This window comes from Papio anubis, chromosome 2, assembly GCF_008728515.1.
Source record: "Papio anubis isolate 15944 chromosome 2, Panubis1.0, whole genome shotgun sequence".
NCBI lineage: Eukaryota > Metazoa > Chordata > Mammalia > Primates > Cercopithecidae > Papio > Papio anubis.
Genome location: NC_044977.1, coordinates 165986282 through 166013246, shown reverse-complemented (window position 1 = coordinate 166013246; position 26965 = coordinate 165986282). Strand labels below are relative to the sequence as shown.

Below are 26965 nucleotides of genomic sequence, written 5' to 3'. Positions count from 1 at the left end.
GTCATGGGAATGCAGCTATTAAACAAACATCTCTTCTAGATTTAGGACCAGTAGAAGAATTTCTCCCTGATTCCAGTGATTTCCCTGGTACCTCTGGCTACACTGAGGATACAGATTCATTTTTAAAAATTAATTAATTAGTTAATTAATTTTTTGAGACGGAGTCTCACTCTGTTGCCCAAGCTGCAGTGCAGTGTTGCGATCTCAGCTCTCTGCAACCTCTGCCTCCCAGGTTCAAGTGATTCTCCTGCCTCAGCCCCCCGAGTAGCTGGGATTATAGGCATGTGCCACCACACCCGTCTAATTTTTGTGTTTTTAGTAGAGACAGGGTTTCACCATGTTGCTCAGGCTGGTCTCAAACTCCCGACCTCAGATGATCCACCCACCTCAGCCTCCCAAAGTACTGGGATTACAGACCTGAGCCACTGAGCCTGGCCTGGGAATACAGATTCAGATCCAAACAGACACAGGGTGTATGCTTCCATCTAAAACTGCCAAAATTTACACCATGGCTACCCCATAGGGCGTTAGGGGTTCTAATTTGTGGTTCAGATTTGTTTAGATCATCTTGAGAAGTCTGCAGTAAACGAAAATAAAAATTGTACAGAGATTCTCAGGACCAGGAATTTAACTGTGCTTGGAATATGGCTTACCACAACTAAACAGTTAACTGATAATAGAGTTCTTTTTTTTTCTTTTTTCTTTTTTTTTTTTTTTTGTTGAGATGAAAGTCTCGCTCTGTCACCCAGGCTGGAGTACAGTGGTGCCATCTGGGTTCACTGCAACGTCTGCCTCCTGGGATCAAGTGATTTTCCTGCTTCAACCTCCCGAGTAGAGTAGCTGGGACCACAGGCACATGCTACCACACCTGGCTAATTTTTGTATTTTTCGTAGAAATGGGGTTTCACCATGTTGGCCAGGCTGGAATTTTTTGTGTGTGTGTGGTTTTTTTTTTCTTTTTTAGTAGGAATAGGGTTTCATCATGTTGACCAGGCTGATCTCAAACTCCTGACTTCAGGTGATCCACCCTCTTTGGCCTCTCAAAGTGCTGGGATTACATGTGTGAACCACTGCTCCCAGCCAACTGATAATAAAGTTCTAACATGCTTCAGACTTCAAGGGGGTGAGCCAGGTCAAGCGGGCTTCCCTTTCTTGATAAATCATTTATGTTGGCTTTGTGATCTCTCGGGATGTCTGTGTAGACTTGCATCCAGCATACCTAATTTCTCATTTGTTCTAGTCAATATAAACGTGTTATAAATAGATTAAAAAGTACCTTGGAACTGATTTTATTAATTCTTCCTTCAGAATACTCTGCTAAAGACGTGGTGAATCCACCAAAATCCTATGAAGAAGTATTTAAAGAAGGAAATGAAGGACATGATTTGTATGTTGTTTCTCATAATGATTATTATGCAGGTAAGTGTCCTCCAATGCAAAATGGGCCTGAGGATATGGGACTCTCGGATTTGTGAAGAGGAATAAAGGAGATAAGTACATAAAATTAAATGCCTGGCATGTAATAGGTGATTAATACAATCTTATTCATAAGGTCATAAACCATGATAGCTGGGAAAACCTGTACCGCATATACTTATGGTTTTAAAAAAATTTAATTTTAATTTTTTTTTTTTTTTTTTCCAGACAGGGGTCACTCTTGCCCAGGCTGGAGTGCAGTGGTGTGATCATGGCTCATTGCAGTCTGCACCTCCTAGGCTCAAGCAATCCTTTCACCTCAGCCTCCTGAACAGCTGAGACTACAGGTGTGCATCACCACGCCTGGCTAATTTTTTGAGTTTTTAAATAGAGATGAGGTCTTCCTATGTTGTCCAGGCTGGTCTCAAACTCCTGAGCTCAAGCGATCCTCCCACCTTAGCCTCCCAAAGTTCTGTGATTACAGGCATGCACCACTGCACTCGGCTCAATACTTATTCTAAGTGCTTAATTTTATATAAGAATATTGGGTGATGGTCAAGTTCACAAATTTTTGAATCAGATCAGGTTCAAATCCTAGCTCAACTATTTACTATCTTTTAAAACTTGGGCAATTTACTTATTTGATCATTATATATTCTTATCTCTTAAATGGGTATAGTAATATTGTGAGGATTGATTAGATGTCAGATGCTTAATGTAGTACCTGGAACATAGTTAAGTACTCAAAATTATTAGCTGTTATTATTATTATTATTTTTAGTGATCTTGTCTTAAAGTTTCATATCTAGTAGCATATTATTAGAATTATTCCATAACACAACTAAAAAGGCATTAGTTGTTTATAGTGCTATAAAATAAAACTCAATTGCCAATATGTTGATGTTAAGTAAAGTCTTGATAAAATAAAGGATTGAGAAGTAGACTCTGATACATGTCCTGAGAAAGCCTATGGATTGTGCATGGTTCATAAACTCAGTCTTTATTAGCTAGAAGAGCTGCCCTTCACTGCCGCACAGCAGGGGGGTTGTGCTCCTTATTTCTTATTTCTTTACTTTTCTCCTCCACTGCAAGAAAGGGGGGGCTTTCTTGCTCCTCATTTCTTATTTCTTTACTTTTTCTCCTCCACTGCTGTCTAACACTAGACTCCCTTTCTATGCTCTCCTCCCAAATTTCTGTTCATAGCTTCATGTTTGGAGTCTGCCATTTGCTTCTGTCATAGCCGATGTGTGTTGGTTCTCCCCTTCCTTCCTTCCTTCCTTCCTTCCTTCCTTCCTTCCTTCCTTCCTTGCCTCCCCTCCTTTTCCGTCCCCTCCCCTTCCCTCCCCTCTCCTTTCCTTTTTTATTTCTTTTCCCCTTTCCCTTTCCTTCCCTCTCTCTCCCGCCTCTTTCTTTCCTTTCCTTTCCTTTTTCCTTTTCCTTTTTTTTTCCTTTTTCTTTTTCTTTTCTTTTTTTGTCAGTGATAAGGAAGTATCTGCTGGTTCTTTACATGCCCCAACATGTTCCCAGATTGTCTAAGATTGTCTCTACTCTCACACTGCCCCTGTTGCTATCTGCACAGATGCCATATTTCTTCTCACAGTCTTGACTTCTCTCCATATCTTTACTCCTCTACTTCCCTAGCCCATTCTTTTCTTTTGCTCTTTCCCTCCTTTCTTTTGTTCTTTCCTCCCTTTCTTTCGTTCATTCCCTCCTTTCTTCCTTCTCTGTCTTGTGAAAATATTTTATTCATGTTTGAAAAAGTTTCATGTCTATGGCACAGTCTAATCCAATGCTCTTTAATTGTTTTAAAAAGAACTTTGGTCTGAGTGCAGTGGCTCACTCTTGTAATCTCAGCACTTTGGGAGGCTGAGGCAGGTGGATTACTTGAGCCCAGGAGTTTGAGACCAGCTTGGGCAACATAGGGAGAATCTCTATCTATGAAAAATAAATTAAAAAATTAGCCAGGCACGGTGGCGCATGTCTGTAGTTTCGGCTACTTGGGAGGCTAAGATGGGAGGATTGCTTGAGCCCAGGAGTTCCAGGTTGCAGTGAGCCACAATTGCGCTACTGCACTCTAGGCCTGGGCATGAGTGAGACCCTGTCTCAAAATAAAATAAAAAGCAAAAAGAACTACGTCAATAAATATATACAATGTATAGACAACCTATAATGAGATACCTTATAAGCATTTAACAGTCTGAGAAAAATAAGTGTAGTTTTTTATATTTAGAAGAGCTGTAATGGACCGTAACATGACTACAATTTCCTTCGTTTGCTATTTTTATGGAAGTTTCAATGGCATCTTGAAAAGTTGTAGAATCTGATCTTTTAAATATGATCTTAATTTTTCCTTCATAAGGAAAGTAGCTTTTTAATTATAGAAATACATTATAATTGTAGATAACTTAAATATTAAAAAATGAAGAAAGAGTAAATATAACCTTGAAATCCCATTAGCTAGGGATAACTACAGTTGAGAAGTTGAACATTTTAAAAATTATTCTTATTCTTTTTTTTTTTTGTGGGTACATAGTAGGTATATATATTTATGGGGTACATGAGATGTTTTGACATGGGCATGCAACATGAAATAAGTGCATCTTGGAGAATGGTGCATCCGTCCCCTCAAGCATTTATACTTTGAGTTACAAACAATCAAATTATACTCTTTAAGTTATTTAAAAATGTACAATTAAGTTATTATTGACTGTAGTCACCCTATTGTGCTATGAAGTAGTAGTTCTTATTCATTCTTTCTAGTTTTTTTCCCTACCACCCCCACTATCCTTCTCAGCCTCTGATAATCATCCGTCTACTCTTTATGTCAATGAGTTCAATTGTTTTTATTTTTAGATCTCACAAATAAGTGAGAACATGCAACGTTTGTCTTTCTATGCCTTGCTTATTTCACTTAACATAATGATCTCCAGTTCAATCCCTATTGTTGCAAAAGACTGGAATTCATTCTCCCTTATGGCTGAATAGTACTCCATTGTGTAAATGTACCACATTTTCTTTATAGGTTCATCGTAATTTATCCATTCATCTGTTGATGGATACATAGGCTGTTTCCAAATCTCACTGTAAACAGTGCTGAAACAAACACAGGAGTGCCTGTAATCTCTCTGATATACTGATTTTCTTTCTTTTTTCTTTTCTTTTCTTTTTTTTTTTTTCTTTTTTTGAGACGAATTCTTGCTCTGTTGCCCAGGCTGGAGTGCAGTGGTGTGATCTCGGCTCACTGCAACCTCCGCCTCCTGGATTCAAGCCATACTCCAGTCTCAGCCTTACAAGTAGTTGGGATTACAGGTGCCTGCCACCATGCCTGGTTAATTTTTGTATTTTTAGTAGAGACGGGGTTTTGCCATGTTTACCAGGCTGGTCTTGAACTCCTGACCTCAGGTGATCCACCCATCTTGGTATCACAAAGTGCTGAGATTACGGGCATTGGCCACTGCTCCCAGCCTGATTTCCTTTCTTATGGGTATATACCCAGCAGTGGGATTGCTGGACCATATGGTAGCTCAAGTTTTAGTTTTTTGAGGAACCTCCGAATTGTTCTCCATAGTGGTTGTACTAATTTGCCTTCCCACCAACAGTGTACAAGGGTTCCTATTTCTCCACACCCTCACCAGCATTTGTTATTGCCTGTATTTTGGATATAAGCCATTTTAACTGGGGTGAGATGATATCTCATCGTACTTCTGATTTGCATTTCTCTGATGATCAGTGATGTTGAGCACCTTTTCATATGTCTGCTATTTGTATTTTGTGTGTGTGTGTGTGAAATGTCTATTTAAATGTTTTGTCCACTTTTTTGATCAGATTATTATTATTTTTTCTATAGAGTTGAGTTCCTTGTATATCCTGGTTATTAATCTCTTGTCAGATGGGTAGTTGGCAAGTATATTCTCCCATTCTGTGGGTTGTCTTTTCACTTTGTTGATTTTATCCTTTGCAGTGCAGAAGCTTTTTAACTTGACGTGATCCCATTTGTCCTTTTTTGCTTTGGTTGCCTGTGCTTGTGGGATATTACTCCAGAAATTTTGCCCAGATCAATGTCCTGGAGATTTTCCCCAATGTTTTCTTGTAGTAGTTTCATAGTTTGAGGTCTTAGATTTACGTTTTTAATTCATTTTGATTTTATTTTTGTATATGGCAAGAGATAGGGGTCTAGTTTCATTCTTTTGCATATGAATATCCAGTTTTCCCAGCACCATTTGTTGAAGAGACTGTCTTTTCCTCAGTGTATGTTCTTGGCACCTTTGCCAAAAATGACTTCACTGTAGGTGTTTGGATTTGTTTGGATTCTTATTCTGTTCCATTGGTCTATGTGTCTGTTTTTCTGCTAGTGCCATGCTGTTTTGGTTACTACAGCTCTGTAGTATAATTTGAAGTCAGGTAACGTGATTACTCCAGTTTTGATCTTTTTACTTTGGCTTTTCTGGATATTTTGTGGTTTCATATGCACTTTAGGATATTTTTCTATTTCTGTGAAGAATGTCATTGGTATTTTTGTAGGTATTGCATTGAATCTGTAGATTGCTTTTGGTAGTATGGACATTTTAACAATATTGATTCTTCCAATCCATGAACATAAAATGGTTTTTGAGTTTTTGGTGTCCTGTTCAATTTCTTTCATCAGTGTTTTATAGTTTTCATTATAGAAATCTTTGATTAAGTTAATTCCTAGATATTTAATTTTATGTGTGGCTATTGTGTTTAATACATGGGATTACTTTTTAAATTTCTTTTTCACAGCATTCACTGTTGGTATATAGAAATGCTACTGATTTTTGTATGTTTATTTTGCATCTTGTAACTTTACTGAATTTATCAGTTCTAATAATTTTCTTGTGGATTCTTTAGGTTTTTCTAAATATAAGATCATATCATCTGCAAATAAGGGTAATTTGACCTCTTTCTTTCCAATTCTCATGCCCTTTATATCTTTCTCTTGTCTGATTGCTGTAGCTTGGACTTCCAGTATGAAGGAAGAACTTTCAGTCTTTTCCCATTCAGTATCATCCTAGCTGGGATTCTGTTGTGTACAGCTTTTATTATACTGAGGTGTGTTCCTTCTATATCCAGTGTGTTGAGGGTTTTTATTATTACAGGCATTAGCCACTACTAATGTTGAATTGCTACTATTATTATTACAGGCATTAGCCACTGCTAATGTTGAAGGGATGTTGAATTTTATCAAATGCTTTTTCAGCATCAATTGAAATGATCATATGGTTTTTTTACTCTTCATTCTGTTGATATGATATATCCCATTGATTGATTTGCGTATATTGAAAAATACTTGGGTCCCAAAGATGAATCCCATGAGACTTGCAAATATTATCTTAAACCCATTATTTTAACCGGATAACAACTTAACACTATTTGCATAAACAACAAACAAGGAAAAATAAAAACTCTATGTCTTAACTTTCTCCCCTTACCTTTTTAACTCTGTTATTTCTATTTATATGTTATTATAATCTCTATGTCTTGAAAAGTTGTTGTAGTTATTATTTTTGATTGGTTCATTGTTTAGTCTATCTACTCAGGATAAGAGTAGTTTGGATACCACAGTTATAGTGCTATACTACTCTGTGTGTTTCTGTGTGCTTACTATTATCAGTGAGTTTTGCACCTTCAGGTGATTATTCATTGCTTATTAATATTTTTTTCTTTCTGATTGAAATTGAAGTACTCCCTTAAGCATTTCTTATAGGACAGGTCTGGTATTTATGAAATTCCTCTGCTTTTTATTTTTATTTTTATTTTTTGGCCTGAGAGAGTCTTTATTTCTTCATCATGTGTGAAGGATATTTTCACCAGATAAGATATACTATTCTAGAATAAAAGTTTCTTTTCTTCAGCACTTTAAATATGTCATGGCACTCTCTCCTGTAAAGTTTCCACTGAAAAGTCTACTGCCAGATTTATTGAAGCTCCATTGTATGTTGTTTCTTTTCTCTCACTGCTTTTAGAATCCTTTCTTCATCCTTGACCTTTAGGGTTTTGATTATTCAATGTCTTGAGGTAATCTTCTTTGGGTTAAATCTACTTGGTGTTCTATAACCTTCTTGTACTTGGATATTGATATCTTTCTCTAGATTTGGGAAGTTCTCTGCTATCTCTTTGAATAAACTTTCTACTGCTATCTCTTTGTCTATTTTCTCTTTAAGGGTAATAACTTTAAAAATAAAATAAAAAAATAATAAATTTAGTCTCACTATGTTGCTCAGGCTAGACTCAAATTCCTGGGCTTAAGTCATCTTTGCACCTTGGCCTCCCAAAGTACTGGGATTACAAACGTGAGCCACCTTGCTTGGCAAGGCCAATAACTCTTAGATTTGCCCCTTTGAGACTATTTTTCTATATCTTTTAGTTGTACTTCATTTTTAAATTTTTTTTCTTTTGTCTTCTCTGATTGTATTTTCAAATAGCCTGTCTTCAAGCTCATTAACTCTTTCTTCTGCTTGATCAGTTCTGCTATTGAGAGACTGATGTACTTTTCAGTTTGTCAATTGAATTTTTCAGCTCCAGAATTTCTGCTTGATTCTTTTTTTGTTTGTTGTTGTTTTTGTTTTTGTTTTTTGAAATGAAGTCTCACTCTGTTGCCCAGCCTGGAGTGCAGTGGTGTGATCTTGGCTCACTGCAACCTCCCTCTCCTAGGTTCAAGTGATTCTCTTGTCTCAGCCTCCCCAGTAGCAGGGATTATAGGCACCATCACGCCTGGCTAATTTTTGTATTTTTAGTAGAGATGGGGTTTCACCATGTTGGCCAGGCTGGTCTTGAACTCGTAGCTTTAGGTGATTTACCTGCCTCGGCCTCCCAAAGTGCTGAAATTATAGGTGTGAGCTACCACGCTTGGCCTTTGCTTGATTCTTTTTAATTATTTCAGTCTCTTTCTTAAATTTACCTGATAGAATTTTGAATTCCTTCTCTGTGTTATCTTAAATGTCTTTTGAGTTTCCTCAACACAACTATTTTGAATTATCTGTCTGAAAGGACATATAGCTCTGTTGCTCCGTGATTGGTCCCTGGTGTCTTATTTAGTTTATTTAGTGAAGTCATATTTTCCTAGATGGTGTTGATACTTGTAGATGTTCCTGGTGTCTGGCATTGAACAGTTAGATATTTATTGTAGTTCTCACTGTCTGTGCTTATTTGTACCCGTTCATCTTGGAAATGCTTTCCAGATATATGAAAGGACTTGGGTGTGGTGATCTAAGCTGTATCTGCTTTAGGAGGCACCCCAAGCCCAGTAACACTAGTTTTTGCCAACTTGTAGAGGTACTGCCTTGATGAACTTGGACAAGATCCGGGAGAATTCCCTGGGTTACAAGGCAGAAACTCATGTTCTTTTCCTTTACTTTCCCCTAAACATACAGTCTTTCTCTCTGTTCTGAGCCACCTAAAGCTGGGGGTTGAGTGACACAAGTACCCCTTAGGCCACCACTGCTAACTGTATTGGATCACACTTGAAGCTAGTGTAGCATTTGGTCTCACCCAAGTCCTGCTGTACTCAATCTCTGGCTGCAGCCTATGTTCACTCAAGGTCCTGGGGCTCTATAATTAACAGGTGGCAAAGCCCGCCAGGCCTGTGTCCTTCCCTTCAGGGTGGTGAGGTCCCCCAGGGCTTGGGTGGGTACAGAAGTACTGTCTGGGAGTCAAGGACTAGAGTCAAAAACGTTAGACGTCTACCAGGTATTCTACTGTATTGCAGCTGAGCTGGCACTCAAACCACAAGATACAGTCTTTCCCACTCTTCCCTCACCTTCCCAAAGGCAGAGGAACCTCACTGGGTAGCCACCGCCACCCCAGGCCATGAGGAATAATGCCAGACTATCACCAATGTTCTCTTAAGGCCCAAGGTCTCTTAAGTCAGCTTGAGGTTAATGGCCTGGTACTTACCCTTCAGGTCAGTGGGTTCCCCTCTGGCCCAGAGCAGGTCCAGAAATGTTATTTTCAAGAGCCAAGTCCTGGAATTGGGAACCCGAAGAGCCTACTTGGTGCTCTACTCCCCTGTGGGCATGCTGGTACCCAAGGTGTAAGACAAAGTCCTCTTTACTATACTTTTCCCTGTACTTTTCTCAAGCAGAAGGAGTTTTGCTCTGTAGCTACCACAGCTGATAATGTGCTAAGTCTCTTCTGAAGCCAGGAAGTCTGAGAGGCTTACCCAAGACCCTTGGTGTACTACCTGGGCCCTGAATAACGACAGCTGGTTATTCAGGGCCCAAGAGCTCTTCAGTTAGCAGGTGATGAATGCTGGCAGGATTGGGTTCTTTCCTTCAAAGCAGTGGGTTCCCTTTTGGCCCCAGATGTGTCTAGAAATGTCATCTGCAAACCAGACCCTGGAATGGCGGCCTCCTGTGTCCCACCAGTGCCCTATCTTGCTGTGGCTGAGGTGGTATCCTAGATGCAAGGTGATGTCTTCCCTGCTCTTCCCTCTCCTCTCCTCAAGCGGAAGGAAGGGGTCCCTTTTGGAGCCATGAGCTGAGTTGTGCAGCCTGGGGTGAGGGGAGGGGTGATGCCAGCATTCCCTTGGCTGCCCCAGCTGGTGTCCCAGTATGACATGTGTCCCGCCCCCAGTCCACTGTCTCTGGGCCTGGTTCTGCTCTGGCAGTCGCCTAAGAGTTCCAGTCCTCACGGCCTAGACCACCTTTCAAGGTTACTTGGAGACACAGTGCTGTAGCCCTTGGTGGCGAAGTTTGTGGGCACTCAAGTTCGGACTACTGGGATTGGCAATTCCTTTTTTGATAGGGCTGATTTAAATGCTGCCTCTGTGGACAGGCATCAGCTGAGTTTGGTTCAGTTTTCCATTCTGCTCTAACAGGAAAGCACTGGGTTTAATACCTCACAATTGCTGTGTTCTCCCTACTCTGGTGCCAGGAGAAGCTCTCTACACCACTCTGCTGCTGCCGGGGTTGGGGAGGGGTGGTGTTCGTGATTCAAAACTCTTTTTTCTGTCTCTTGAGTGCCTTTTTTTTTTTTTTCAGTGCTATGAAGTTAAAACCAGGTACTATGAGTTGCCCACCTGATTTTTGAGATGGGTACTCATATCTGTGTAGATAGTTGTCAACTTGGTGTCCTTGTAGGGGGTGGGGGGCGGGTGTGGGTCTGGGACACAGGACTGGGACATGATCAGTAGAGCTTTCTATTCTGCCATCTTACTCCACTTCCTCTCTCTGAACATTTTTTCTAACCCCCATCCTTGAGCCATTAAATCATTAATCATTAAATAAACGGGATATTACTCTCCATGCTTTTAGGGAGCCTGCTCTATATATTTTAAATGTTTTGCTTAAATAATACGTAAATAGCAATAAATACGGATATACAACATTTAAAATACACTTAATACTATAGAATAACTTAATTTTAATCTTGACTAAAGTGATACTTTTATAAAATGAAAGCTATATAGAAATATACAATATACAAAAAAGTTCCCACAATTCTCTATCTCACACTGATGATTCTCTTTCTTTCTTTCTTTCTCTTTCTTTCTTTCTTTTTCTTTTCTTTTCTTTTCTCTTTTTTTTTGAGATGGAGTTTTGCTCTTTCGTCCAGGCTGGAGTGAAGTGGCATGATCTCGGCTTACTGCAACCTCCGCCACCTGGGTTCAAGCAATTCTCCTGCCTCAGCTTCCCAAGTAGCTGGGATTATAGGTGCCTGCCACCACGCCTAGCTATTTCTGTATTTTTAGTGGAGACAGGGTTTCACCATGTTGATCAGGCTGGTCTCGAGCTTCTGACCTCAAGTGATCCATCTGCCTCGGCCTCCTAAAGTGATAGGATTACTGGTGTGAGCCACCGCACCCGGCTGATAATACTTTCATAGATGTTTTTCTTTGCACTGTTATATATATCAGTATGTGTGTTCATTTTATTCCACATCATATATACTTTTCTCCTTTTGCTTTTTTTTTGTCTTATGAAGTATTTTGGAATATCTTTTCATGTCAGTATCTACATTATATTTTCACTATTACAAAAACATATTGTTTATATACCTTTGTAAATGTGATTGGCTATTTCCTTAGGTTACATTCCTAGATTTCTGAGAAATTTTTACTCTTAGAGCCAAACTATCAGCTCAAATTACTGCCCAATTTGCCCTTAGACCCAGAGTATGAGAATATCATCATTTCTCCACACGCTTCCCAATAATGAGCTTATCCAATCTTCTTTATTTTTGTCTAACTAAGAGACAATTATAATTTCTTGTTACTTCATTAACACGACATTTACTGTTTTTATTTACATTATTTGAATTACTAGTGAGGCTGAATGTCTTTACTCCATCATTTCTTACCTTCTTGGTTGTTCTCTAGTTTCAGTCCTACTTTCTTATCTCGAAATTGAAAACTAACACCACATCAAGACTTGAAAAGAAAAAAGCACAGTATTCAATTTTAAATAAAAAGACTCCTCTGCTGGGTTCTTAGCCCTCAGTCGCCCTTTGAATGTTTCTAATATGAGGTAAATTATTACAATGAAATATGAGGGTCGCAATGTTCTGATGATCGCACAAAATTGAACAAGTGCAAAACACCAAACCTCTCAAATCTTAGCGTGGTTGAAAGTGCTGCCAGGGACCTAAATCATTGTCATACCTCCCTTGATCTTCAGGAATTCCATAACAATGGTGGAGACCCTGCGTTTTTCATCATTGATATGTCTTTTTCCCATACAATGTCCTTACTTACTTTCTAAATATTAAAGTTCTTCACCCATTTTAAGAATTGAGTTACATGGCAGGGTGCGGTGGCTCACGCCTGTAATCCCAGCACTTTGGGGGGCCAAGGCGGGCGGATCATGAGGTCAGGAGATGGAGACCATCCTGGCTAACACAGTGAAACCTTGTCTCTACTAAAAAAACAAAAATTAGCCAGGCGTGGCGTGGTGGCAGGCGTCTGTAGTTCCAGCTACTTGGGAGGCTGAGGCAGGAGAATGGCGTGAGCTCAGGAGGTGGAGGTTGCAGTGAGCCAAGACCACGCCACTGCACTCCAGCCTGGGCGACAGAGCAAGACTGTCTCAAAAAGAAAAGAAAAAAAAAGAATTGAGTTACATATTTTCTATAAATTTTGAATATTAACCCTCTATCAGATACATAGTTTGCAAGTATTTTTTTCCCAACTCATAGGTTGCCTTTTCATTTTGGTGGTTGTTTCCTTTGCTGTGCAGAAGGTTTTTAATTTGATGTAGTCTCATTTATTTATTTCTGCTTTTGTAGTCTGAGCTTTTGTATCTAAGACATCATTGCCAAGGCCAATGTCAATAAATTTTTCCTCTGTTTTTTCTTCTATGAGTTTTATGGTTTCAGGTCCTACATTTATTTTTTTTAAATCTGTTTTGAGTTGATTTTTATGTATGGTGCTGCATGTGGAAATCAGGTTTCCCAGGACCATTTATTGAAGAGACTATCCTTGCTCCATTGTTTCTTCTTGCTGCCATTGTTGAAAATTAGTGCATTGTATATGTTTGGATTTATTTCTGGGCTCTCCATTCTGTTCCACTAGTCTGTATGTCTGTTGCCAGTACCATACTGTTCTAATTACTACAGCTCTGTAATATAATTTAAATCCGGATGTGTAATGCCTCTAACTTTTTTCTTTTTCCTTATAATTACTTTGGCTATCCAGAGCCTTTTGTGGTTCTGTATAAATTTTAGGATTTTTTTTTCTGTTTCTGTGAAGAATGCTACTGGAATTTTGATAGGGATCACTTTGAATCTGTATTTTGCTTTGGGTAGTATGAACATTTTAAGAAAATTAATTATTCTGATCGATGAGCATGGAATATCTTTTCATTTTATTTGTGTCCTCTTCAATTTCTTTCATCACTATTTTATAGTTTTCAGTGTACAGGTCTTTTACTTCCTTGGTTAAGTTTATTCCTAAGTATTTTTTTTTTTAGGCTATCATAAATTGAATTATTTTCTTGATTTCTTTTTTGTCTAGGTTGTTATTTTTTATAGAAATGCCATGGATTTTTATGTGTTGATTTTGTATTCTTTGACTTTACTTAATTCATTTATTAGTTCTTTTCTTTTTTTTTGAGAAAGAGCCTTACTCTGTTGCCCAGGCTAGAGTGCAGTGGCATGATCTCAGCTCATTGCAACCTCTGCCTCCTGGGTTCAAGCGATTCTCGTGCCTCAGCCTCCCAAATAGCTGGGATTACAGGTGCATGCCATCACGACCAGCTAATTTTTGTATTTTTAGAGAAGACAGGGTTTCACCATGTTGGCCAGACTGGTCTCAAACTCCTGGCCTCAAGTGATCCACCAGTCTCGGCCTCTCAAATTGCTGGGATTATAGGCATGAGCCACTGGTGTGCCTGGCCAAATTCATTAGTTCTAACAGTTTTATGATGGAGACTTTGGAGTTTTTTACATATAGCTTTTCAAATATTAATACAAGGTATTGTTGTGTGTAGCATCCCACCAGTCTCCCAGCTCACATGGGGGAATACTTATGTCTTTGGTAGCTAAATCTGTGCAGTTTCTGCACTGTTACAATTTCATTTTTTGTTCCATTCTTATTTTCAATGTCAATGAGAACATAATGTGCATCTTGCAAGATAAGGTTATTTGTGTTGCTTAAGTCATAAGTCTTCCTTTCTTTTTCCACAGGAGAGGCAAAGAACCGAAAGTATAACCCATCAAGTTTCCATAGGTTTAATGTGTATGGAATACCAACACCACATTTTAATGATGGACGAGCCATGGCAAAATCTTTATATTGGCTCCATGAACTACAAATGTAAGTTTAATTACACTGTGCCCAGGAGCAAGTGTTAGACATTTGGACTTAAAGAAAAGTTGATTTTTAAAATTTATTTTTTGAAGAGGTAATAAAATGATATGGTTCAAATAAAATGATTAGAAAAAAATAGAAAAAAACAGTGTAATGTATTTCACTTCTGACTTTTTTTTTTACTGTCTTTATTCTGAAGTTCCAAGCAAATATAAAGACATATATGCATGTTTTAACTCTCTGGGATCAACTTTATTTGTGTTTCTTAAATACAATGGACTTTCAAAACTCTACCAAGACAATTGTAATCGACTTGAAATTTGTTTATTTATTTATTGAGACAGCATGTTGCTCTATTACCCAGGCTGGAGTGTAGTAGGGCCATCATAGCTCACTGCAACCTTGAACTCCTGGACTCAAGCTATCCACCTCAGCCTTCTGAATAGCTGGGAATAAAGGCATGGATAACCATCCTGTCTTGACCTGATATTTGTTACTCAGCTTTGTTGAATAGTTATTTGGGCACCTGAGCATCAGACTCAACTTTTTCAAATTGTGACCTTTTTATGTCTTCATGCTGTAAAAACTACTTCCCTAGAAAACAAAATTGGGTCCTTAGTTTTTCATTTCCTGCGTTATATTTTATATCTGAGCCAACACATAAACTTTGGAAGGTTGTTCATAAAAGTCTAGATTTCTCATTATGCTTAAAAAAATCAGAAGATTGTGGATACTGGTGCCATGGGTTGAAGATTGTAAATACTGGTGCTGTCCAACCCTCCCCAAAAAGATATGTCTATGTCCTGATGCCCAGAACCTATGAATGTTACTTTGTGTGGGAAAAGGGTCGTAATTAAGAATCTTGAGATGAAGAGATCATTCTGGATTATCTGAGTGGGTGTTAAATCCAATGATCAGTATCTATAGAGGGGAAGAAGAAAATCTGATACACAAGAGGAAAAGATATGCAGAAGGGAAGGTATGTGAAGATGGAGATAGGTATTGGTGTGATGTGCCTATAACCAAGGAATGCGAAGTAATGCCAACAGCCATCAGACCTGGAAGAAGCAAGGAATGGGCTGGGTGTGGTGGCATATGCCTGTAGTCCCAGTGCTTTCGGAGGCTCAGGTGGGAGGATGGCTTGAGCCCAGGAGCTAGAGGCCAGTCTGGGCAACATAGCAAGACACTGTCTCTAGGGAAAACAACAAAAAAAGCAAGAAATGAATTCTCCCCTAAAGCTGTTAGAGGAAATGTTACCTTGCTGACAGTTTGATTTCAGACTTCTGGCTTCTAGAACTGTGAGATAATACATTTTTTAAAGCCATCAGTTTTTGGTAATTTCTTATAGCAACCACATGAAGCTAATGCATGGGCCTTGCATTCACATTTGTCAATGATAGGGGTAGATTTGTTCTGACCTCTGCCCTTTTTAAAGGAGACAATGACCCTCTAGGTTTCCATAGGCGCAGCATGCACACAGACTTAGCATTCCTGCAGGTATTCAACCTGCCTCACTCTTATGCCTATTTTGTCTCCGTGACAATAACAGCTCTCAGTTATACAGGCAAAATTCTGAGCACTTTATATATTATTAGTTTAATCCTACTAAGAACTCCACAGGATAGGTGTATTCTAATTTTTATTCTTCCCATTTTACAGGTGAAAAAGCTGAGGTACAGAGGGGTTAAATCATTTGCCTAAGATCATGCAGCTCAGATGTATCAGGGGTAAGAATGAAATCCAGGCAGTGTTGGCTCTAGAGGCAGCCCTAACCACTGCACCGGATCTATAGGCACTTGATTCTTGATCACCTGTTTATGGGCTTCAAAAATGATTTCCATTCCTCTTTCCCTCCTTTATTACATGGGTTTCTGATACTTGAATTATTCAAAATAAGGATGGTAAAACACACACATAGAATAAATTTTTCAGTATCATAGTAACCCTGCATGAGACAGTTTTTGTTTAGGATATAGACGAAGCATTTACATAATAAATATTTCTTATTAGTTTACATTTTGAGGCATCTAATTTTATATGCACAATTTAACATAAATTTCTTATTATTAAAATAGTTAAACTATGTATAAAGTATAAAGATATTATTTAAATATTTAAGGACTATAGAGATTTATAATTAAATATAATAAATTGATACTTAAAAGGAGACAGATATGGTTTATCCATTTTCAGTGGGTTAGAAATATAAACTTGCTATCCGTTTGTAAAACATATGAGGTAAACACATTAACAACAATGTGGTCCTCAAGAACATCCTAAGAGCAGAGCAAATATCAATGATTTAGTGTTGCCACAGAAAAACACACAAAGTTTATAAGGGCAAACAGTGAGCAGGGCATGCTTCCCTCCAACTTGTCTCTACCCCCAAGGGGACATTGTTTATGGAACAGTGTTTTATATGATCATACATTTTTTCTTTTTTTTTTGAGATGGAGTCTCCCTCTGTCACCCAGGCTGGAATGCAGTGGCATAATCTCGGCTCACTGCAACCTCTACCTTCTGGGTTCAAGCGATTCTCATGCCTCAGCCTCCCGAGTAGCTGGGATTACAGGTGTGCACTACCATGCCTGGTTAATTTTTGTATTTTTAGTAGAGATGGAGTTTCATCATGTTTGTCAGGCTGGTCTCGAACTCATGACCTCAGGTGATCCGCCCACCTCAGCCTCCCAAAATGCTGGGATTACAGGCATGAGCCACTGCACCTGACCCTTTTTGTATTTTGAAACTTAATTGGAATGTTATTGCTAGCAGTAGATAAATTCTTTATTCTTTTTGTTGCAATTTAAAAAGAGCTCACTACTTCATTCGGTTTGATTTCTGTTATAAACTTGGAGTCAAGTGTGTTAGTTTACATTTTGAGGCATCTAATTTTATATGCACGATTTAACATACAAATTTGGTTTACTTTCAACTTTTATGGGATACATTTCCTCTGTAAAAGAGGATCTCTATTGGCTGGGCATGTGGCTCATGCCTATAATCCCAGCACTTTGGGAGGCTGAGGCAGGCAGATCACGAGGTCAGGAATTTGAGACCAGCCTGGCCAACATAGTGAAACCCTGCCTCTACTAAAAACACAAAAATTAGCTGAGTGTGGTGGCACACACCTATAGTCCCAGCTACTTGGGAGGCTGAGGCAGGAGAATCACTTGAACCCGGGAGGCAGAGGTTTCAGTGAGCTGAGATGGCACCATTGCACTCCAGCCTGGGTGACAGAGCAAGACTGTCTCAAAAAACAAAAACAAGAACAAAAACAAACAAACAAAAAGGATCTCTATCTATATTCTGCTTATGACCTTTGGTTTGAACAATCAAAGCAAAGTCAAATCAAACTTTGGTTTGAGTCATCAGATGGTAGGCATGCATATGCGAGTGCACGTGTTTGTGCGCGTGTGTGAATGAATGAATTCACTGGCACACAAAGAGCTTTATCTGAGTTGGTTCGTGAATGCTAAGAGGTTGTGTAATGATATTGCAGTTATTGATATTCTGACATACATGGTTGCCAACAGATACTTCCTGATTGTTGCAGAAGCATACTCCAGGCGGTTCTTGACTAAAAAGAGTTGGCTCTGTGCCTTACAATTCTTTTTCCTATCTCTGCATGTTCTTAATTATGTACCTTGGAGCTGGTTTTTTTTTTTTTTTTAGACGGAGTTTCACTCTGTCACCTAGGCTGGAGTGCAGTGGTGTGATCTTGGCTCACTGCAACCTCTGCCTCCCAGGTTCAAGTGATTCTCCTGCCTCAGCCTCCCAAGTAGCTGGGATTACAGGCACCTGCCACCACTCCTGGCTAATTTTTGTATTTTTAGTAGAGACGGGGTTTCACCATGTTGGCCAGGCTGGTCTCGAACTCCTGACCTCAGGATGATCCACCCACTTCAGCCTCCCAAAATGCTGGGATTACAGGCGTGAGCCACCGCACCTGGCCTGGAGCGGATTTTTAGATTGTTAACTTGGTTTGTTCAAGTTATAGCCCTAAACTGCATTGATTTATTCTGACTCCACCTACATTCTTCCCCCCACCAACAAATGGGAAGGAAATGAAGAAATGAGATGAATTACTTATATTTCTTCTTTTGTTCCTCCACAGAGTGTTACTCTTCTCCAGAAATTTATTCAGCTCAGTAGTTCAATAGCACAGGAGATACTTTGAAAAGCAAATGGAGTTTAAGAATGTAATGTTCATTGTCTTTAGTCTTAGCAAAACAATAGATAATTTATTAATTTTAATGTTATTAAATAATAGTGTTGTAATTTTACAGGTTTCAAAAGAAATTTTATTCATTTAATCACAACAGTAGAAGTAACAAAATTATTTTACAAAAAACTGGCAAAATAAAATCACTCATAATCCTATTCACTTTAATCCAGCCATTATTATCATTTTAATGTATTTTATCCTAGTGTGGCTTCCTACGTAGATTTTTGCATAGTTTTCACCAGAGTGCAATCCCATTTTATATCCTGTTTTCCACCTAACACAAAATAATTATATATTGCTGTATATGCCAGCATTGAAAATGCATGCAATGTATTCTTATTAATGTGATATAATTTAATCACCCTCCACAACTGAATATTTTGATTCTTTTCTTTATTCCATTGTAGTCAATAAGCTACAAACATTTTTTATACATATAACGTGTCTACATTTTTTTTTTTTTTTGAGACAGGCTCACTCTGTTGCCCAGGCTGGAGTGCCGTGGCATGGTCTTGGCTTAGTGCAGCCTCTGACTCCCAGGTTCAAGTGACTGTCCTGCCTCAGCCTCCCAAGTACCTGGGATTACGGGCATGTTCCACCACACCTGGATAATTTTTGTATTTTTAGTAGAGCTAGGGTTTTACCATGTTGGTCAGGCTGGTCTCGAACTCCTGACCTCAAGTGATCTGCCCACTTTAGCCTCCCAAAGTGGTGGGATTACAGGTGTGAGCCACCGTGCCCAGCCTCTTTTCTACATTTTTAGTTGCTATCTGGATTATATCATTATTATTGGTTCCCAGATGTGGATAAAAGGGCATGAGTGTTTTTATGCTTTTTGATTCATATTGCCCAATTGTTTTCAAAAGGACTGTAGGAATTTGCACTAGCAATCTGTAAATGTTTTACTATACTTTTTGCCAAAGTTAGATATTCTCTCTCTCAATATACTTACATATATTTGCTTGTTTACTAGGTTAGAAGTGGCACTTTGTTATTCTTTTATTTTACATTTATTTTATTACTAGAGAGTATTATAAATTCCCCATGTATTTGCTTACTAGATGTGAGTTATTTGTTTATATCCTTTGGCTATTTATTTGATGCTAAATTTTTTTATTTTTATTTTTATTTTTTGTAGAGATGGGATCTCACTATGTTACCCAGGCTCATCTCAAATTCCTGGCCTCAGCTGATCCTCCAGCTTTAGCTTCCTAAAGTGTTGAGATTACAGGCATGAACCACTGTGCCTGGCCTGATGCTTAATTTTCTTCTAGCAATTTTATGAGCTACACTTACTTTATATATATTTTTTGAGACAGGGTCTCACTCTGTCACCCAGGCTGGAGTACAGTGGCGTCACCTCAGCTCACTGCAACCTCAGCCTCCCAGGCTCAAGCCATCCTCCTAGCTCAGCCTCTCGAGTAGCTGGGACTACAGGTGCATGCCACCACACCAAGCTAGTTTTTGTATTTTTTTTTAAGAGACAGGGTTTCGCCATGTTGCCCAGGCTAGTCTCAAATTCCTGAGCTGAAGCCATCTGCCCAGCTCGGCCTCCCAAAGTGTTGGGATTACGGCAGTGAGTCACTGTGCCTGGCCAGGAGCTACACTTACAATAGTGATATTAACACCTTGTTTTTATTTACTAAAAATATTGTTTGCTTACCTTATTCATTAATCAAGGTTTATTTTATTTTAGTGTAAATGAAAGAAAAATGAACACATAAAACTTTATTTTTAGCGGAGAGTTTCTTTTGAAACTACATTTGTTCCTTCAAGGCCTAATGATACTATGGTATTCTTCACTTTACGTGTATTTGGCAGCCAAGAATACTTTAGGTAATAGAGATACCTGATAATGTTCTAATTTTGCAGGAAAAGAGGAGCTAAGTTTGTATCCAAGAGAGCAGATGATTTCAAAGAAAAGTTTCAACATAAACTTGGAAGAGTTTTAGATCCGTAAGTTAATGATTAACTTCAAATTGATAGTTTCTTTGCATAGAATTTAAAAAGTACTCTTGTGGTAACTGTTGGTGTGCCTATTAGATTCTATCTATTAAATAAGAAAATCATTATTTTATTGTTAATCAGTTAATCTGTTAATGTCTATAGAATTTGGGATTCCAGGAAAGCAGTGAGTTCTCCAAAATGCAGAGGGCCCTGGAGAAGAGAGAGGGATAATTTTGCATAAAGCATTATTTGTGGGATATCAGAGATTTAACTTACTGTGTTTACGTTTTTCTTTGTCTTTCCTGTCTGTCTGTCTTGCTCTGTCTTTATACTTTGGTAATTTTGCTTTGAATGTGTTCTGTTTTTCCTTTGTAATTCTGGGCTTCTGAAAGAGGGTGAAAGCATTCAGTCATTGTTAATGCAAGTGGAAGATCAGACAAAAGATCTATTGGAGAACTTTTGTTTGATCTTCATAGTTTGGTTATGAGATAAAATATGGGCTACTAAGAACATATGGCAAACATATTTTAAATTCCAGAGATGCCATGTGGTGGGTATTTTAACTAAGGATTTGTTTTCTTTGATAGCATTGCAGAAACAATGAATGTTCCCCCAGACTACACATTTGGAGCTTGTCTCCGTCCTGAGGAGTATGGTAAATATATACACTTTCTCTGTAAAAAACCCCAAACAAACAGCAACAAAATCCCTGCAAAGTTACACAGTTAAGCTCACCATCTCCTTATTTCAAAAACTTCTAATTTTAAAGGCTTAAAATGTTGCATTAACATTAATGGGAAAAGTATATAACAGAAATTTTTTTTTCATATTGTGTTTGAAATAGGTACAGTTGGAAGCCCTTGTAATGAGTACTGTAAGTGTAGTTAAGGCTTTGACTTTTATTTAAGAAAAATAAATATGGCTTATATTAAACAAGCCAAAGTGAAATGGAGCAGCTTTTTAATGAAGTCGGATATTGTCCTAGGTCCTAACTTCTCAAAGTGTGGTCTGCAGACTGCCAGTATTGGCATCCCCTGGGAGCATCTTAGAAATACAGAATGTCAGGCCCCGTCCCAGAATTATTGAATCAGAAACTGCATTTTAACTGTATTTCCGAGTGAATTGTAAGCACATTCAAATATGAGAAAGCACTGTACTCTACAACCATATAATTAAGAACCACTCTTTTCCTACCAGCCAGCCAGCTAGCCAGTGAGTTAATCAGTCAATCAATACATAAAGTAGCAGAAGAAACTTACTTGTATTTTGTCTCTATTTCTAGGCAATCTAAATAGCAGATACCCAAAGGGAAAAATATGCTACAGCTTATCAGGATTGGGCTGTGTATCAGTGGTTCTCAAAACATGGGCTGCAGACTACCTGCATTAAAATCATCCAGGGAGTTTATTAAATCTGCACATTCCTGGGACCCATGCCCTAGATATTCTGATTCAGTAGGTTCTTATATACACTAAGGTTTAAGAACCACTATGAAAAATGTTTTAGCTAAAGTCCACTCATTGATAAATAGAATAAATATTTATTGAGCTTTTGCAAGACAGTGGTTTGGAGCATCATTAATTACTACATTAGGAAATTGTATTTGGGTTCTGTTTTTACACAAACTACTAATGGATGCCTATCCATCTTAGAGACTTTGATATCTTTTGAAGAGGGTAAGGGATGATTAGGAAACCATCAATTAGCTTGAAAAAGAAGTAGGTAATCATGGTAAATTCTGCCTGTTTGAGGGCAAGCTTCATGCTGGTGGGTGCTGTGTCTTGCTGTCTGTTGGATCCTCAGGGTCCAGCACATAGGACATCTTTCACTAATATTTATAGCATGAATTGATGAATTAAAAGAATAAGAGAAAGCTGAGAGTCCTGGCAGGAAGATGGGAGGTGTGTGTAGGCTGGGGAAAATGAACAGAGGCAGGAGGTCTCCTCTGGTGATATCCACCAAGCTGCCACATCTGGAGCAGCATGGTCAACTCTAGTTGGGGTGTGGGTCAGGACTGTCTTAGTTAATGGAGCTATGAAGGGAGGCAGGCCTCCAGTGCTGGTGGTGGCATGAGTGGAAGCAAGGCTGAGAAATGGGAACTTGGTATGCAGACTGACAGCCAACTAGAAACTTACATAGGAGAGAGTAGATAATTTGAGTTTGATTTTTACAAGGCTCTCCCAGTTTAGTCAGTTTCAAGGCACGCTGAGTGGTCCCCACCTGAACTCAGCCCTAGCTTTCAGATCCTCAGCATTGTAGACAAATGGCCAAGAGGTAGTCAAGCAAGGACTTCACTGTCTAAGGAAAATAATTTACAGCTGAGTGCGGTTGGTGATGTCCACACAAAATTCATTTTTTTAGATTTTCTTCTTGAGCAGAGAGGTAACATAAAACAGAAATATTAATTTTTATCAATTAATTTATGTACTTTTCTTTATAGTGCATAAGGATTTTCTGACATGCTGCATAATCATGTCAGAGTTAGATGATCTTTTCATTCACAGAGGTTGCTAGATCTCTCTCACTCTCTTTTTTTAAAAGATAGAAATAATATAGAAAGACTTTAAACTTATGTAAAAAACTTTTTTCTGTCTTCAATAGGAGTTGGTGATCTCATCCATAATAGACTTCCGGGTGAATATCTTCGAGGCAAGGATAGACAGCGAGCCCTAATTGCAGCAGTTCGGCATCACTTGAAGAAAGTTAATTACCAAAAATTTGACACTTTGCTGGCAGCCTTCAGGCACTATGACAAGGCCAGTAATGGGGGAGAGCTTTTTGGTAATGCATGGGCTTACAGATCCCAGCAGTTTGATGTAGATCAGGGGTCAGCAAACTATAGCCTGTGGGCCAAATCCGGCCCACTGTTTGTTTGCATAAGTAAAGTTTTACTGGAACACAATCATGCCTGTGTTGTTTTTAGTATTGTCTGTGGCTGCTTTTGCACTATGAATGCAGAGTTAGGTAGTAGCAACAAAAACTGTATGACCTTCAAAACCTAAAATATTTACTATTTGCCCCTTAACAGAAGACGTTTGCTGACCCCTTTTGTAGATTATTGGTTGTCAAAGTGTGGTTCCACTACCACCATCATCATCACGTGGGAACTTGTTAGAAACGCACATTACAAGGCCCATTTCAGAAAATACTGAGTTTAGGAACTCTGGGGTGGGGCCCAGCAATTTTAGCAAGCACTCTAGTGATTCTGATGCACATTCAAGTTTGAGAATCACTGTTACGGATTATTAAACTGCAGTGTGCTGGGAGCGAGGGGCAGTGGGTAGCACTAGGGATCCCTGGGGAAGACTTGACAATCTATACCTAAATCTGAATTTGCACACAGAGTACCTGCATTCTAGGTCCAAGTCAAGCTTAGAATGTCTTTTCCCTGGGAGCACGGTGTGGCTTTAGTTTTGAGAGTATGAGATATTCAGTGTTCAAGCTACCCTAAATTTTATTGTTTGAGAAAATCAGATCAATCTAGGGCTACGTAGTTACCTCGCACCATTTTAGCCCATCATAGAATTGCTTTTACCAAGTTGCACTGCCTTTAGCTTATGCTAAGGAGCACTATAAGAAACTGCCATTGAAACTTGGTATATTTTTTGTTAGTATGCCCATGAGGCTTTTATTTTGGTCAGATGCATCCTCTTTATAAGCAACTCAGTCTTGACAAAGGAAATAATTGCACTTCATCTAAGTATCTGACGACTGGTTTTTATCTCATGGATAGCGTATATTTTGTATTGATTATGCACACCTTTTTACTTTGGTTACCAGGAAGCTTGGAGCCAACTCAATAAATAGTGGTAGTGACATGAATAAGAGAAACTGTCACAATACGTAGTGCCCTGCTTTTAAGAATTTTTCATTTTAAATGTAATTAAAGAAAAGATGATCATCTTAATAGCTGTTGATTATCTAAGTAAATCACCAGGCACATTCCTTATGATAAATTAAGCAGGGAGGAAATTACTGAGAATTATTTAATGCTGATATGCCTTATATATATATATTTTGAAATGAAGTCTCCCTCTTGTTCCCCAGGCTGGAGTGCAATGACATGATCTTGGCTCACTGCAACCTCTGCCTCCTGGGTTCAAGGGATTCTCCTGCTCCAGCCTCCCAAGTAGCTGGGATTACAGGGGCCCACCACCACGCCCAGCTAATTTTGTATTTTTAGTAGAGACGGGGTTTCACCATGTTGGCCAGGCCGGTCTTGAACTCCTGACCTCAGGTGATCTGCCTGCCTCGGCCTTCCAAAGTGTTGGGATTACAGGCGTGAGCCACTGCGCCCGGCCTTGATATACTTTTTAAATTGTTAATATGCACAATGTAGCATTCAGTGTCCATAAGGAGCTTTTTTTCTGAAAGGGTAATAAGATGTGGGTCTAGTACAGCTGTAGGTTAATTTTTGATTATTTAAATCTTATATTATTGGGTGCCACATTTAATTTAATGGAAAAACAAAACACCACGGAGCAAATAAACTATGATTTTCTAAATGAATCTTCTTGGCTTATGAAATTAATTCTGTTATTTATTGAATACTCATAGTACATCAAGCATTATTCCAGATAATGTGTAGACATTCCATATAGGGAACGGAAAATCTAGAGGAAGAGTTACACATGGGGTAGCAGTAGTGTGCTAGAATTGGCTTGGGAGAGCATACTGTTCAGTTTGCAGGAAGCTTACAAGCCAGTTGACAACACAATGGTAGCTAGAAATTACCATGATGAGAGTATGAACACCATGGAAAGCAGCACCTGCTACAAATCAGGGCTTTCTTCCACCACACTGCCAAAGAGCCAGTTGTTGAACATATGTAACACAACACTGAAGTAGAGTGAGGCCCAAGTACTATGATAAACTCAGAATTGCAATCAGGGATTTTGGCTCCTAGCTATCATAGACTATGTAATTCATAACAGATGTTCTTAGCAATGCAAGTCAGCTGATGATTTTCTCTTTTAATTAATTGTCTAATTAAGCATGTGTAGATTTGTGCTCACTTAAGCAGCACACTTGTTGTCAATATGTAAACATTGTTAACTTAAAACTAGAATAGTTTCCTAAAATACATTTTGCTCCCAGGTTATAGGGTTCTCAGTTAAGTCCAATAATTGTGTATAGTCCTTGTTTTTGGAGGGGCTGCATGAGGTCAGTAAGTCCAACTTCCTGTCTGTCCATGCCACCAGCTGATGGTATTTGCTCCCCTTGTGGAATGACTGCACTGGGGCTGGGGAAGATACCCAAAGGTGTTCAGTGTGGAGGTGCAGTAACTAGGGTCATTCTCTGCTGTTTCCAATAGATTTCTTGGTAAAGTTGAGGTGGATGTCTTTTAAATTGTGGTCAGAACTGCCTGGCAGTCAGTTAAAACTAAGGTGTCACCAACGGTTTGAGAGAGCTGCACCAAGGCATTTTCCCTTATGATTCAGTCTTCAGGAGTGGGCTGAAAATCAGAATATCATGGTGTCCCTCGCCCCCCTGAACATCCTGGTGTTCTCTCTCCAAGAGCTTGGTTGCTGCTCTCCCCCTATTGCTACAAAATCAGGGTATCCCATTCCAGTAGCTATAACTTCACCTTTTTCCCATTTATCTCCTATTTTCACCTAGAACCTTTGTCTGGAAAGGTCAGGCATAAAAGAGAATAAAACAGATCTCTGGAGCTTTTCTAAGAAATCCCTGGTCCCTGTTATACCTGACCTTTACAAACAAAAGGTCTAGGTGAAAATAGAGAATATGGGCTGGGCATGGTGGCTCATGCCTGTAATCCCAGCACTTTGGGAGGCTGATCACCTGAGGTCATGAGTTCGAGACCATACTGACCAACATGGTGAAACCCCATCTCTACTAAAAATACAAAAATTAGCCGGGTGTGGTGGCACATGCCTGTAATCCCAGCTACTCGGGAAGCTGACGCAGGAGATTGCTTGAACTTGGGATGCGGAGGTTGCAGTGAGCTGAGATCATACCACTGTACTCCAGCCTAGGCGACAAAGTGAGACTCCATCTAAAAAAAAAAAAAAAAAAAAAAAAGAAAATAGAGAATATGATTGGGAAAAAAGTGAAGTTACAACTACTGGGATGGAACATACTGATTTTATTTTATGATTTTATTTTATTATTTTATTTTATTTTAGAGATGGGGGTCTCACTCTGTTGCTCAGGTTGGAGTGCAGTGGCACCATCATAGCTCACTGCAGCCTTGAACTCTGAGCCATAAGTGATCCTTCTGCCTCAGCCTCCCATGTTGCTGGGGTTACAGATGTAAGCTACTGCTCCCAGCTCTCATGCTGGTTTTTGAGAGGTATACTCAACCAAGTGGTTATTATCCTATGATCAAGGACTGTCAACCCAACAAGAAAATCAGATGGCTGAAATAGAATTAACTTTGAACCTCCTAGAATCCTTTTTATGCCTGGTTGCTACCAAAAGGGTGGACCAACCCTACTGCCATGGGATTGCTGTTAGGGGGAGAAAAGATGCACCATGTCCAGGAATGGTCATGGCAGTAACCCCAATTTTCAAAAGAAGTCTTTATAACGCCTGTCCCTTTTATTCTGATTATTATTCAGGAAGCAGCTGAGATAGAATGAGTCCTTTCTGGGAAC

At 39.0% G+C, this 26965-nt stretch overlaps 1 protein-coding gene across 1 annotated transcript in view; it reads left to right on the top strand.

Annotated features, from left to right (window-relative positions):
* EFHB (EF-hand domain family member B) overlaps nt 1–26965 on the top strand; it is a 59152-nt gene that overhangs the window by 19355 nt on the left and 12832 nt on the right. Inside the window, exons 5-9 of the mRNA XM_003895160.5 lie at nt 1309–1419; nt 14053–14182; nt 20274–20357; nt 20936–21003; nt 22950–23104. Coding sequence (XP_003895209.2) covers nt 1309–1419; nt 14053–14182; nt 20274–20357; nt 20936–21003; nt 22950–23104 — 548 coding nt within the window. The remainder of the gene's footprint in view (nt 1–1308; nt 1420–14052; nt 14183–20273; nt 20358–20935; nt 21004–22949; nt 23105–26965) is intronic.